This window comes from Phoxinus phoxinus (assembly GCF_949152265.1).
Source record: "Phoxinus phoxinus genome assembly, chromosome: 18".
Classification (NCBI taxonomy): Eukaryota; Metazoa; Chordata; class Actinopteri; order Cypriniformes; family Leuciscidae; genus Phoxinus; species Phoxinus phoxinus.
Window position 1 is genome coordinate 18,478,947 of NC_136893.1, and position 12,102 is coordinate 18,491,048.

Consider the following 12,102-nt stretch of genomic DNA (forward strand, 5'->3'; position numbering starts at 1 on the left):
CAAAAGTCACAATCCGCCCAGGAACATCCGATCTGTAGCAAACAAATGACGAGCAGCAGATAAGCCATAGCAGCATGGAGGGAGAGCAACAGTACAAGACAAACCACACACAAAAAATAGTTGTATATTTACAGCCTAGAGAGATTTTCTCATATCAAGGAGTGAACTATTAATAGACAGGCGCGTTTGTATAAACTTAATGTTTGAAACTCAACAGGAACGGTGCTTCAGCTCGTGTGTGCCTACAGCACAGGCATAAATATTCAGAAATTACTTAAAATTCAACTATTCACTCCAAAGTCACACTGAACATCAAAAGACACAGCCAAGCCGATGATCGATCAAACGCAAATGTATCGGTTTGTAAACAAATTCCATCCGCGCTGTATTTATCGATGAAGTTTGCGAAGCGCGAGCGAACGTGCAATTAAAAATTAAATACCCGGAGCCTCAGCAATGTTTTACAAAAATAAGCCAAAAATAAATGACGTCGGCTCGGGATAAAATATCAAGGGTGTTATTACTATGAAGCACTCTTGTATCATCTGCCATATCGATCAGCGGCCGAACGAGCTGTATTAATTATCGGGATCTCATTAAAAAAACATGCACACATCAGACCGTGCAGCTACATTATGAGGACTTGCAGAAAAAACGAGCAGTTGCCACCAAAAACTTTCCAGCGCCGCATTAGTCAATTTCACAAGGAACCGCCGTCACATTCCAGCACCGACTAAGCGCAAACCTACCGTGGGAGCCCCACGCCACCGTTCCCGGTCTTTCTCCTCTTGATCTGTTGTTTTATTATTTTTTCCAATTTTTTTCTCTAATTTTTCTTTTTTCGGGGCCTGAGTGTCTCGCGCTCCTCAGGCTGCAGCAGCAGAGTTATGGGGCGCGCGAGCATTGTGGGAGTGTGACGTCAGGCCACTTTCACAAACTTTTCACAGGGGCTGGTAAACTGTTGTGCGCGCGCGTGCGTGTGTGCGTGTTGTGTGTGTTTTTTGGGTTGTAGTTTACACACCGTTATGATTAATGGTGGATAGCGGCGGGACAGATGAGTCTCATCGCTGAATCGCTATATCGAAAGTAAAAGGATTGAGACAGCCGATAGCGTTTTTAAATTATTTAATGCAGGCATGTTTAATGCAAGGTGACTAAGTCAACAAGCTCTTTATTTTATACAAGACGCCACGCTGTTTTGTAATGTAATACAAACTTTTATCATGACTCTTTTGATAGGTAAATCTCATAAGTAATTAAAAGCTGGATTAAACGATTAATTTAATGTGTTGACACAAGTATGGAGGAAGTAGCCTACAATAATTTGTATAAAACTTTTTTTTGATGCTTTTCTAAATTTTGATTGGATTTCTGTAAATATTTTCAACTTTTAAACATTTTATTTAAATAAAATCAAAGTAAAATGCAGTGATAGGCTACACTGTTAAAATTCAATTTTATGATTTGTTATCACAAGATTGTTTTCTTTTGTCAAATCAACTTAGATAAACTTTCATTGTATTAACTCAAATTCTTTATTTCAATGAACTCACATTTTTCAGGCAACCAGGTTACTTTTTTAAGTTAAACCAACAATTATTTTGCAGTGTAAGTTTATTCCACTTTTAGATTAAACATAAATAAATAATTAAATATGAAGTTTACACCTTAAAAACTTATTTTTTAACTTATAGTGAGAAACAACAGACATTATTTGTGACATGTTAAATGGTGGAAACATTGTATCATTTATACAAATAGGAAACTATTTGTTTTATTTTATAGGAGGTTTACTGAATATTGTTCTTATTTAGTCTCTATTGTTTATGTTTTGCAAATATAAAATAAACTTAAAATGAGCATTGGAGTCACTGTTTATTTAAAGTGTCCTTTCAGTCTATTTAAAAATTAAAAAATATATTAAAAAATTAAATCAGTTAAATCAACCAACCACACATGCTCATACAACCATTATTTACCAATCTAAACAAACTTTGGATGATCTTCAAAACCTCTATAAAAGTCCTGTTGACGTTTTCTGCCCTGACATTAAAAAGTAGGCAATGCATCTATTTTTATTTTCCTAAAAAAAAGACCAATGTTTGTGTTCCAGTGACCATCAGATCTTGTGAAGAACAATTTAAGAAACAAAACAAAAACACAAAAAATAGTAATTAATCAAACAAAAGCATTGAGATGATGATTATGTGGGAAAGGCATGTAAAATGATTCTGTATAATTGAATTACAGAAATCAAGACATCAGGCATAAACATGGTCATTCACAAGCAAACAAACTTTGGACTTTGGACTTGAAATGTCTGGAGTGTCCAGTTGATGTTTTATCACTCTAAATCTGCTCAGATTCGATTCTCAAATGAGTATTGAACAAAATAACTTCTCTTTGGAGAATGAATCAAGTAGGCTATTAGCCTAAGTAACATTCTCTACTGCTTGAGCGATTAAATGTGTGTGGTTGTACGCCTGAAGAGAATGTTTGATTTAATGAAGGATGAAGAGGGCAGGTCCCACGTGTAGTTTCCGATGCTCCCGTTTCACCTTGTGTTTTGGGGGAAGAATCACTTCCAGGGCAAACCAGCCCGTTTCCTCACCACCCCAACCCCCTCCGCCCAGCGGGTGTGTGTGTGTGTGTGTGTGTGTGTAGGGGGTGGGGAGCAAGGGTCTTCAATAAGCCTCTCGACATGCTCAATGCAAAGGGGCGAAACCTTTCCGAGTTTTTATGTTAAAAAAAGAAGAAGAAAAGAAGAAAACCCTCCAGGAGCGTTTCTAGCACCTGAGTGAAATTAAATGTTTTCACGAAGTGTTTTTTTTTTTTTTGCTTAAAGTGAATTGATGAGATTTGTTGTTAAACTGCTCTAAAAATATACACGGAAAATGTTTGGATACTGAATGATAATTTGGAGTGATAATATCAGGTAGTTTTGAAACGGAATTGTTGCTGGTTTGGTGAGTTGGAAGTTCATGACATTGCAGTTGAAGATCAAGAGATGTTAAGCTTAAGAATATGCACATCGGAATTGCTTGCAAAATATTTATGCTGAATTTCTTATTAGCCTTTTCCTTTTAATTCACACGTATCCTTGACTTATATTAATTTAATTAAATAGCTGGGTTATTCTTGAATAGCCTATCGGTATGGAAACATTGTTTTTCCTTTTCCCTGACAAAAATATGCTATAGGCTTTATATATATAAACAGAAAACTTGGTACTTGTCAAAACGTATAAACAACTTTTCGTTGAAAGATTCTCCACGTCTAACAGTCGGTTGAGAAGAACATGAAAAGCAACAGATCATGGATTTCACTTTTAATCTGAACAATCAAAAGTGAAAATCTTGACACTTAAAAATACTCCCCTTGATCTGGTTAAATCATATTAAATCATATATTTTAATTAAATGACAGTAATTTATTTAGATGTTACCACATAAAGCACTTTTTTACACTGTGAGTTATACAGCATAATTTACAAACAATGCAAAAGAATAACAATCTTGTAACAGTTTGTACACCACATTAAATGTAGCCTAATTAGATTAAGTCATGTTTTAAAAGACATTATGTGTGCAGTCAAGGGAAAAAAAAGATCAGAAGGGGAAACCCAAATGACTGTAAATTGTATGGTATGAGATGATTAAAGGTTAGGAACTGGGGCTTTTACAATTAAAAAAGACACAGAAAGAACTACTCATTGATCAAAAAGCAAGTGATGAACTCCTTGCACCTATTTTTACTTTCCTAAATGTTTAAAGATGCTATTGCTGAAGATCAGATGCTCGTGTAACATGGCCATCAGATAGTATTATTATATTTTTTTTAAAGTAAAGAACAATTTAAATAGCAAGAACAAATACATGTATTACAGCACATGATTATATTACATAACTGAATAAACTCAATGTGAAGGGAATTAAAATCATTCAAATGTGTTGTGGCCATTTTCTTTTTAAAGAATTTGATTGAGGATGAACTGACTCAATTTTAGTATTTGTATTGCTTTAAAACAGCTGGTTTAGAACAGGTGTTTATGCTACAACAAAGTGTATTCTTATTTATTATTTAATAATTCACTCTTAAAAAAAATAAAGGTTCAAGAAACTTTTGGCATCCATGGAACCTTTCCATTGCACAAATGTTTCTTTATATCAGAAAAAGGTTCTTTAGATTTTTCAAACATTCTTCAAACTAAAAAAAACATGGTTCTTTTATTTAAGAACGGTTGACTGAAAAGTTATTTCAGGACCTGAAATAAAACTACACATTTTCCGAACACAGTTTATGTGATCCATTCTGTACTGTTGGGTTCCTTTCTTCTCCTGCTGAATGAATTCGATTGGTGAAATGCATCACAGTGTTTTTTTTAGGAAATGAAAAAATTTAATGTAAATATAGAGGCATGACCTGGCTGTTACCCATCGATCAATGATATTCATTGCTTACAGTAATTGTTATGGTTCTTAGTTCTACCAAACTATCCATGTTTCAGTGAGATACAGTGTGTTTTCAGGCAAGAGTACGGTATGTGAACCTTCACTGCACTCAGTCCAGCGGTCAGAGGCGACAGAAGTGTGTGAAGAGAAGGTCAGGTAAACTTCACACGCCGTAAAGTCAAGGTGAGAGACTGCTGTTGAGCGAGCGAGCTGAGAGCAGATGTAGTTTATCCAAACTAAAGACTTCAAAACATCACTTCATGAAGGAATAAATACAGAGAACGTTTACTTTATTAACAGCAGGCTAGAACAACCAAACAAACACTTGAATAACTTTTATTTACAACACATTAAATAGATGTATCATGAACCTGTCATACAGTAATAACGATGCATTATTAAACCTAACAAAATGGAAACATTAAAGCCGTGATCCTCAGAATTGTTTCTCTTCCTCTCAGCAACAGAGAACGTCCTGATTGCTTTGTATAATTCAGGGAGACTGAGGAAAGATCAGGCAAACACATTCATTTACAAGTGTACAAAGCTGCGATATTAAAATGACAAAGATATTTCAATATCATGGAATGATATCCAGTGAGGAATATATCCTTATGGAGAGATGATTGAGAAAGTAACACTTTACAATAAGGTTCATTTGTTAACATTAGTTCATGTATTAATGAACTAACAATTAGCAATTCATTTGTTACTGTATCTATTAATCTTTGTTAACGTTACTTAATAAAAATACAGCTGTTCGTGTTAGTTCACAATGCATTAAATTATAATGTTAACAAGATTTTGATAAAGTAATAGTAAATGTTGAAATTAACATTAACAAAGATTGATCAAATGTATAACTAATATTCAACTAATGTTAACTAATGAACCTTATTGTAAAGTGTTACCGATTCAGAATGTTTATCCAAGGACATTATTCATATTCACCTCAGTGCAGGGATTGATATTACCAGGAAGTTAATTGTTGAGATATTAGTTTAGGAAATTATTTGATCATATTTTGCTGCATGGGAAAAAATAAACGTATCCTAAGCTTTAATTGGGATACAATGTAAGTTTCCTAAAATGTGGTGTGGTGAATGATTCAAAAGTGCAGCATATTTACAATGATGTGACCAAATATTTATGTGAAATTGAAGCTTGCCTACCACTATAGTAGTTTGAAAACACTAAATAAATATCCTGAAGCCAAATGTAGAACATGACCAGCTTGATTGAGTCCAGAAGGATGTCGTTCAGAAACCAAAGAGTTCATTTAATATGGGAAGTTGTTTCTCTCTCTCTCTCTCTCTCTCTCTCTCTCTCTCTCTCTCTCTCTCTCTCTCTCTCTCTCTCTTTCACACACAAACACGCACACACAGCTTCTGTTAGACATCAGCATCCGCACACACTTTGGTCAGAATGTTTTGACATCTTTGTCTTTTAGTTCTTAACCCAAACTCGTTTAAAAAGAAGAGCCAGCTGAGGACTCACGAAATGCTTGTATGTCTGTTTATTTATTTCTGTTGTTTTTTTTCTGGACTTTGCGGCTGGACTCCATTCGGGTTGATTACCGTGGAGTGGTGGTCTGTCATTTAGATGCTCCAGATCGATTTTAAAGTGCTCTGTGAAACGCCACACGCCACACTGCCGGCCCAGTAAAACCTCTCCTCTCTCTCCACCTCAAAAGTGCTTGTAAAAAAAACCTATTATGAGGAACAAGGGGAGAGTGAGTTTCAAAGCAAAGTCAACCCTCCATTCCTGCAAGACCAGCTCCTAATTGCTCTCTGATTAACCATGGGACTCACAAAGGCAATATTTGGCTCTTTATACGAATGCCATGATGACAGGAAACAGAACGGGGGGAAACACGCACATGCACACAAAAAAAAAAAAAGCCATGACAGAAGTGTTTGAAGGGCATTGGGAACATCTGTGGCTGTTTATGAGTAACTAGCCGGTAGTCAAACCTCTAACAGGTTTAGGTGTCATCCTAATTCCTCCCGCTTTCCTTCTGTTGTGTTTGCCTCTCGACACTACGCTTCTGTTAGTTGGTTTTATACAAAATCCAACACATTTACCCAGTGGATCCTTCCAGCTTCTACACAACTTATACCAAAGCCCTGCAAAAAACATCTATGACAACAATGGCAATTAAGCAAGGGGTGATTTGTACACATCTGGAGTGGATTTCCTCACCAGAACGGTCCCTGGCGCACAAAATCAGCTCTTTGGCTGCCTTCTCCCCCTCTATATGTTGAATTGGGGACTGTAGTGGGGACTGAAGCATGTTTTTTATGTGTTTGGTTAAAAGCAGATGGTTGGTTTATATTAGCTCAGGAAGGCGATAAACAGCTTCGACGCGATGTCAAACCACCGATCACGGAAGCATGCACTCTGCGTTCAGAGACTGGGTTTGGGTGATGACAATGTTCAACACTTTTAATCAGCCGATGTGACAAAAGGTGCATCTGAAATCACATGTCTGAGTCGGTATGTGATGAGGAATAAACTTTGTGACCATTAAAAAAAGTTTGTTTTAGGCCTATATAGTGTGAATCTGTGTGGTGTGAGAATATAATGTGTCACGTGACTCATGACATCATAGTGTCTCTGCGCTGCCAGTCACAACTTCTCTTCTGTGGCCTCATGGGATAGTTACGTGTCCATCAGAAGCACACATTTCACATACTTTTTTAGGAATACTATGAATTCGGACATACTATTTTAACTGTTTTTCACCTTCTAGGGAATTAGGCATGTTCAGATGTATAGGGAAAGCATGTGTTTAATGCTTTTCTATAAGGAAAAGGAATGGGAAAAATACTGTAAAGACAATGTCTGGTAAATATGGTCTTCATGTGGTAATATCTAAATTAACTGGTTTTATTGAAGTAATAACAGTCTTTAATATGAAAAAATGGTCGGTTTCAAAACTAATTTCTCAAAAACTAACCAAATTATCACTATTTTTTTAGACAATTATATTGCTGTTGATGCCTCAACAAAAGTTAGTAAAAAAAAAAAAAAAAAAAAAAGGTAAATCAATTTGGAAAGTTTACTTTTAGCTCTTTTTATATATTGAGATGAAAAGTACGTACTTCACCTTAAATTTTTAAGTACAATCAACTTAAGTCATTTCAACTTAAATGATCTTAAACTGACTTCAAAATGAGTTTAACTTACAAAACAGTAGAAAATTGCTTAAATGATTTTGATGACTTTAAAGCAATGTAAAAACATATGTTGTCATAACTTATTGAGCATATAATTTTTTTGCAGTGAAGAAAAAACTGTACATTTTATTTTAAAGGGAAAGTTCACCTATTAATGAAAATTATGACATAATATTTGTATATTATTTATAGCCGAACTTTCATTTACTCACCTTCATGTTGTTCCATGTAGACTTTATTCTATTAGAAGCTATTTGATTAATGTTTGACATGTTTTTGGACCCTATTTATTGTATATGGATAAAACATAGAAATGCCTTCTTTTGTATTAAAAAAAATAATTTTTTGAAATCAAAATTCTAAGTTTGGAATGTCTTGAGGGGGAGTAAATGATAAATACAAAAAAATAAAGTTTTATAAAATAAAGTTTTATAAAATAAAATAAAATAAGCTGACTACATTAGGTTGCACCAAAAAATGTAAGGGTCAGATGACACATGATGTTGTCATTTTTTACAAAGAAATTAAACAATCTTTTGCCGTCCCCTTGTTGTGTCTGAGGGAGTTTTGTTTTTAATGACTCTCAAATAAAGACCAGAAAGCCAGAGGGAAGTATGTGGGAAGGTAGGTTAGACTAAACCCTAGGTAACACAACAACCTGCAGTATCAGCCGTAGGGCAGTCACTGCAGTGACTCTGTTCAGCACTGATAAGAGACTCGGGTGGACCCAGCAGATGCACACATGCACACATAACCCATCACACACTCCTTCTTATTAATCTTTAGAAACCGATAACGTGATGTTCGTAAGATGATCCTGATCCAGCGTTTGATGTGCCGTATGATTTATCCCTTGCGGTTCGAAAGCCATAAAGTCGTCACTAACACGTCTTTGAGTGTGAAATTATGTACAGGAAGGGATGAGCGCTTGCATTCTCATAGAGGAAACATTTGTTCACTCTGAGTTGCTGTTCCCCTCTCTCATCATAAGAACTAAGTGCAGGCTGTGCTCGAGCACACAATGAGAATGAGAAGCGATTGTTTTAACCTCTATCTCGTGGCCTTTGAAGATGTGATTCGCTTCCTCACCTGAAAGAAGTTTCAGAACTCTGCACAGTTAGTGAGCGAGAGCAACCCAGGCCTGCTCCGCTTTGTTATCATCACAGTCATCTCTAACAATGAAAAACAGTGTCTGCTGTGTGCACATGTGAACATTTCAATGGAGGGGGGGATGGGCCAGGTCATTAGAGAGCAGGAATAAAGGGAGGGCAGTAGACACAGGAAACAGAGAAACATGTTGACAGAGTGCAGGAGGAAATGTTGAGAGATATGACAAGAGAATGGAGGTATATATGTATATACCTGTGGTCTTAACGGCTTACCAAACCCCTACTGGTCATTCAGTGATAGCGATCTACTGACCAGACCCTGTTCGGTTGGACGTTATCATATTTCCTGCAGAAGTCACTCCTGATATGCTTGACCGTGTTGCATCAATGATAACCTGATTGGCAGTTATAACTCAGTTAAGTTATAGGCTAGTTACCAGGTAGGGCCTACATCAAACAACAATGAACATTGTACACATGTTCAGTGCTTCATGTGGTAATATCTAAACTAAATTTAATTCGAGTTAAAATAATATGAAAAATAATGACTGGTTTCAAACTTGTTTCTCAAAAACTCTAATTGGTTGGCCAAACTGATAGACCCACCCCTAAATAAACGCTGAGACAGTTAGTGCCACAGAGCAACAGATTTCACATTTCTCAGGTAATTCAATCTTACTTTTAGTTCTTTTTACATATTAAGATAAAAAAGAAGAAAGTATCTTAACATAAAAAAGCGCACTAATGTTAGAAATAACGACCTGGTGTAGAGTACCTGAAACCCTACTTGAGTAAAAGTACAGATATAGGTTAGGATATAGGATATATATAAACTGACTCATCAATTCTACGACTTGCGTAAAAGTGTTAGAGTATTTGAATTTAGCAGTACTTAAAAGGATAAAATGTTTTATTCTGTCATCATTTACTCACCTTTATGTCGTTCCAAACCTGTATGAGTTTCTTTCTTCTGTTGAACACAAAAACTATATTTTGAAAATTGTTGGTAACCAGATCAGTTTGGGTTAACAAGGACAAAACGCACAAGTTCTAGCCTACCTTTAATGCCCTGTAGATAGATATCTTTTGTAGCGGAAATAAATGACTGTAGAAAAAATTAGGTGCCCTGCTAAATGTAAGGAGTAACTGCATTACTCATTACAAATATTGGAGTAAAAAGTACATATACTTATTCAAAAATGTAGTTAAATAGAGAGTAAAACTTGCTAAAATCTTCAGTCAAGCTACAAAGCAGCCAAAAGATACTTAAGTATGTGTGCTATGTTTCCCATTAGCATTGTGAGCTAAGTTGATCGAACATTGGTGGCAATGGTCTCTTCATGATCAACCTGGGCTCACAGTGCTTTTGGGAAATGCAGCCCTGGTTATTCAGCGATAGCCATCTACTGACCAGACCCTGTTCGGTTGGACATTATCATATTTCCAGCAGAAGTCGCTCCTGATATGCTTGCCCATGTTTGCATCAGTGATAAACTGATCGGCAATCATCACTCAGTGAACTTAGTGCATCAAATATTGTTATTTGACATGCACATTAGTGTGAGTGTCAGATATACATGTTTTATAATGATCTGATGGGAGTACCACATGTACATACCCACTCAAATTAATCAGTACATGCCAGGGCCATTTTTAGCCATGTGGAGTGCGTGTGTGAATTCCCGTGGAGGGGGGATGGATTATGACCATGTTGCACACACATGTTGCTTTTAATGACGAGTTTTGATAAAAGAGCTTTGGATTAGGCATAAACTCTTTTTCATTTATGGAATATCACATTATGATCATTGAATATCACCAGCTGAGCTTCACTGTAAATATGCTGCCCCAGTGTTATCAGAGCAGATTGTTCAGAAAATAAAAGAGATATATGAACAGTTTAGTATACATTTCAAATATACAAACTTTAAATGTAATATCAAATATTTTACAATTATTATCAAGTACTCGTGTTTATATGTTGGTCAACACATCAAAATAAGTATGTATTTAAAGCATGGCAAAGGGATATTAAAAATATATGATATATTATATTTAGAACTTACTTTAAAGTAAAACTGCTTTTGACATTATTAAAAAAGTGAACTTTTTAAAATTGTACTTCTAAGTAGTTCTAAGTAGCCTTTTATTTAATTTGAAAACTTTTAAGATGTGAAGTACAAGTGCACATTCAACATAATAAAGTACACTTCTTTTTCACAAGGATCTCCAAGTCCATAAACATTACTAACATGTGCAAATTACAAAAATACTCTTTAAAAGTGATATTCGTACTCCAGAATGAGAAGATTAACTGACAGGCCAACGTCTTTTGACATTGTATATGTTACATGTGAAATTGTCCGTGGGAGAGATGTGCATGTTTATTCTTTTACATTTGTTAGTTTATTCACTTTAAAGTTATATATATTGAGATGCATAGTAGCAGTAAAGGCTTTATGTTTTAATTCAGACTACAACACTCAGCATGAGACATCCATTTAGTGCAATCAATGGCTCACATATGAGTCACTTTTAAGTAAATGATTCTTCTGACAGAAAGTAGCCTAACCAGTTTCTTCTGCAAAGCTAATAAAAGAGTTCATTGCTCATCTAAGCAAGTCAACACTTTCTGAGTTGGTCTTAGCTTTGACAACAACAATAGCCCACACATCGGACAAAGCAAAAGAAAAGAAAGGGAGACACCGAAATTCTTGTCTTTTTCAAGAATTGTTTTTCTGGTAAAAAAAACACAAAAAAAAAAACAGAATAAGTGCAATAAAGAAAATGCTCACCATTCAACAAAACACAAGGTTATTTAAAATGGCATCAACACTTTAAGTGATATTGAAAAAAAAGTTGGTCGTATTAAGTCAGGTCACACAAAGCATTTGTGTTATTAAAACAATTATTGATCTCAAAAACATACATATAGGGCCTATAAAAAAAACAAATTATTTGAAAATAACATTTCAGTTTATTTTATGCTTACATTACTTAAATAGTGTCTTTAAAGTTCCCCAAATGTGTCATTTATACCACAATTCCAATAAACTAAATGTTTTTTTACGTTTGTACTCTATTTGTACTCTATTTATACGTTTGTCAAAACTCTCCGGGATGTGAAGAGTTAACCCTACCTTCGCAGTGCATTGTGGGATAGCAAATGAGCAGCGATGGCGGCGAGACGAAACCACCTGAAACTTTTCATTGTAACTTATTTGCATGTAACATTCCTTTCTCTGAGCTGCTTTATCGACGCTGCAGACGTGACGTGGGATGAAAACGGATACATTCTGTACTGCCCGTGCATGGGTAACGAGAGCATGATAAATCTGAGACATACAGATATAAAGCGCCTAT

The 12,102-nt window shown here is 35.4% G+C and overlaps 2 protein-coding genes and 1 long non-coding RNA gene across 3 annotated transcripts in view; 1 reads left to right on the top strand and 2 right to left on the bottom strand.

Moving 5' to 3' along the window:
• The window catches only part of plagl2 (pleiomorphic adenoma gene-like 2), a 46,514-nt gene extending 45,599 nt beyond the window's left edge, over positions 1-915 (bottom strand). The window contains exon 1 of the mRNA XM_079587829.1: positions 750-915. The gene's annotated coding sequence lies outside the window, so the exon portion shown is untranslated. The remainder of the gene's footprint in view (positions 1-749) is intronic.
• pofut1 (protein O-fucosyltransferase 1) overlaps positions 1-12,102 on the top strand; it is a 328,122-nt gene that overhangs the window by 310,627 nt on the left and 5,393 nt on the right. The window contains exon 2 of the mRNA XM_079587832.1: positions 11,868-12,054. Coding sequence (XP_079443958.1) covers positions 11,916-12,054 — 139 coding nt within the window. The 5' untranslated portion in view covers positions 11,868-11,915. The remainder of the gene's footprint in view (positions 1-11,867; positions 12,055-12,102) is intronic.
• On the bottom strand, positions 4,823-9,929 carry LOC306985504. Its single transcript, XR_013794810.1, has 3 exons — positions 9,799-9,929; positions 9,673-9,709; positions 4,823-4,953 (listed from the first exon to the last, which is right to left on the bottom strand). It is a non-coding gene; the product is annotated as an uncharacterized lncRNA (long non-coding RNA).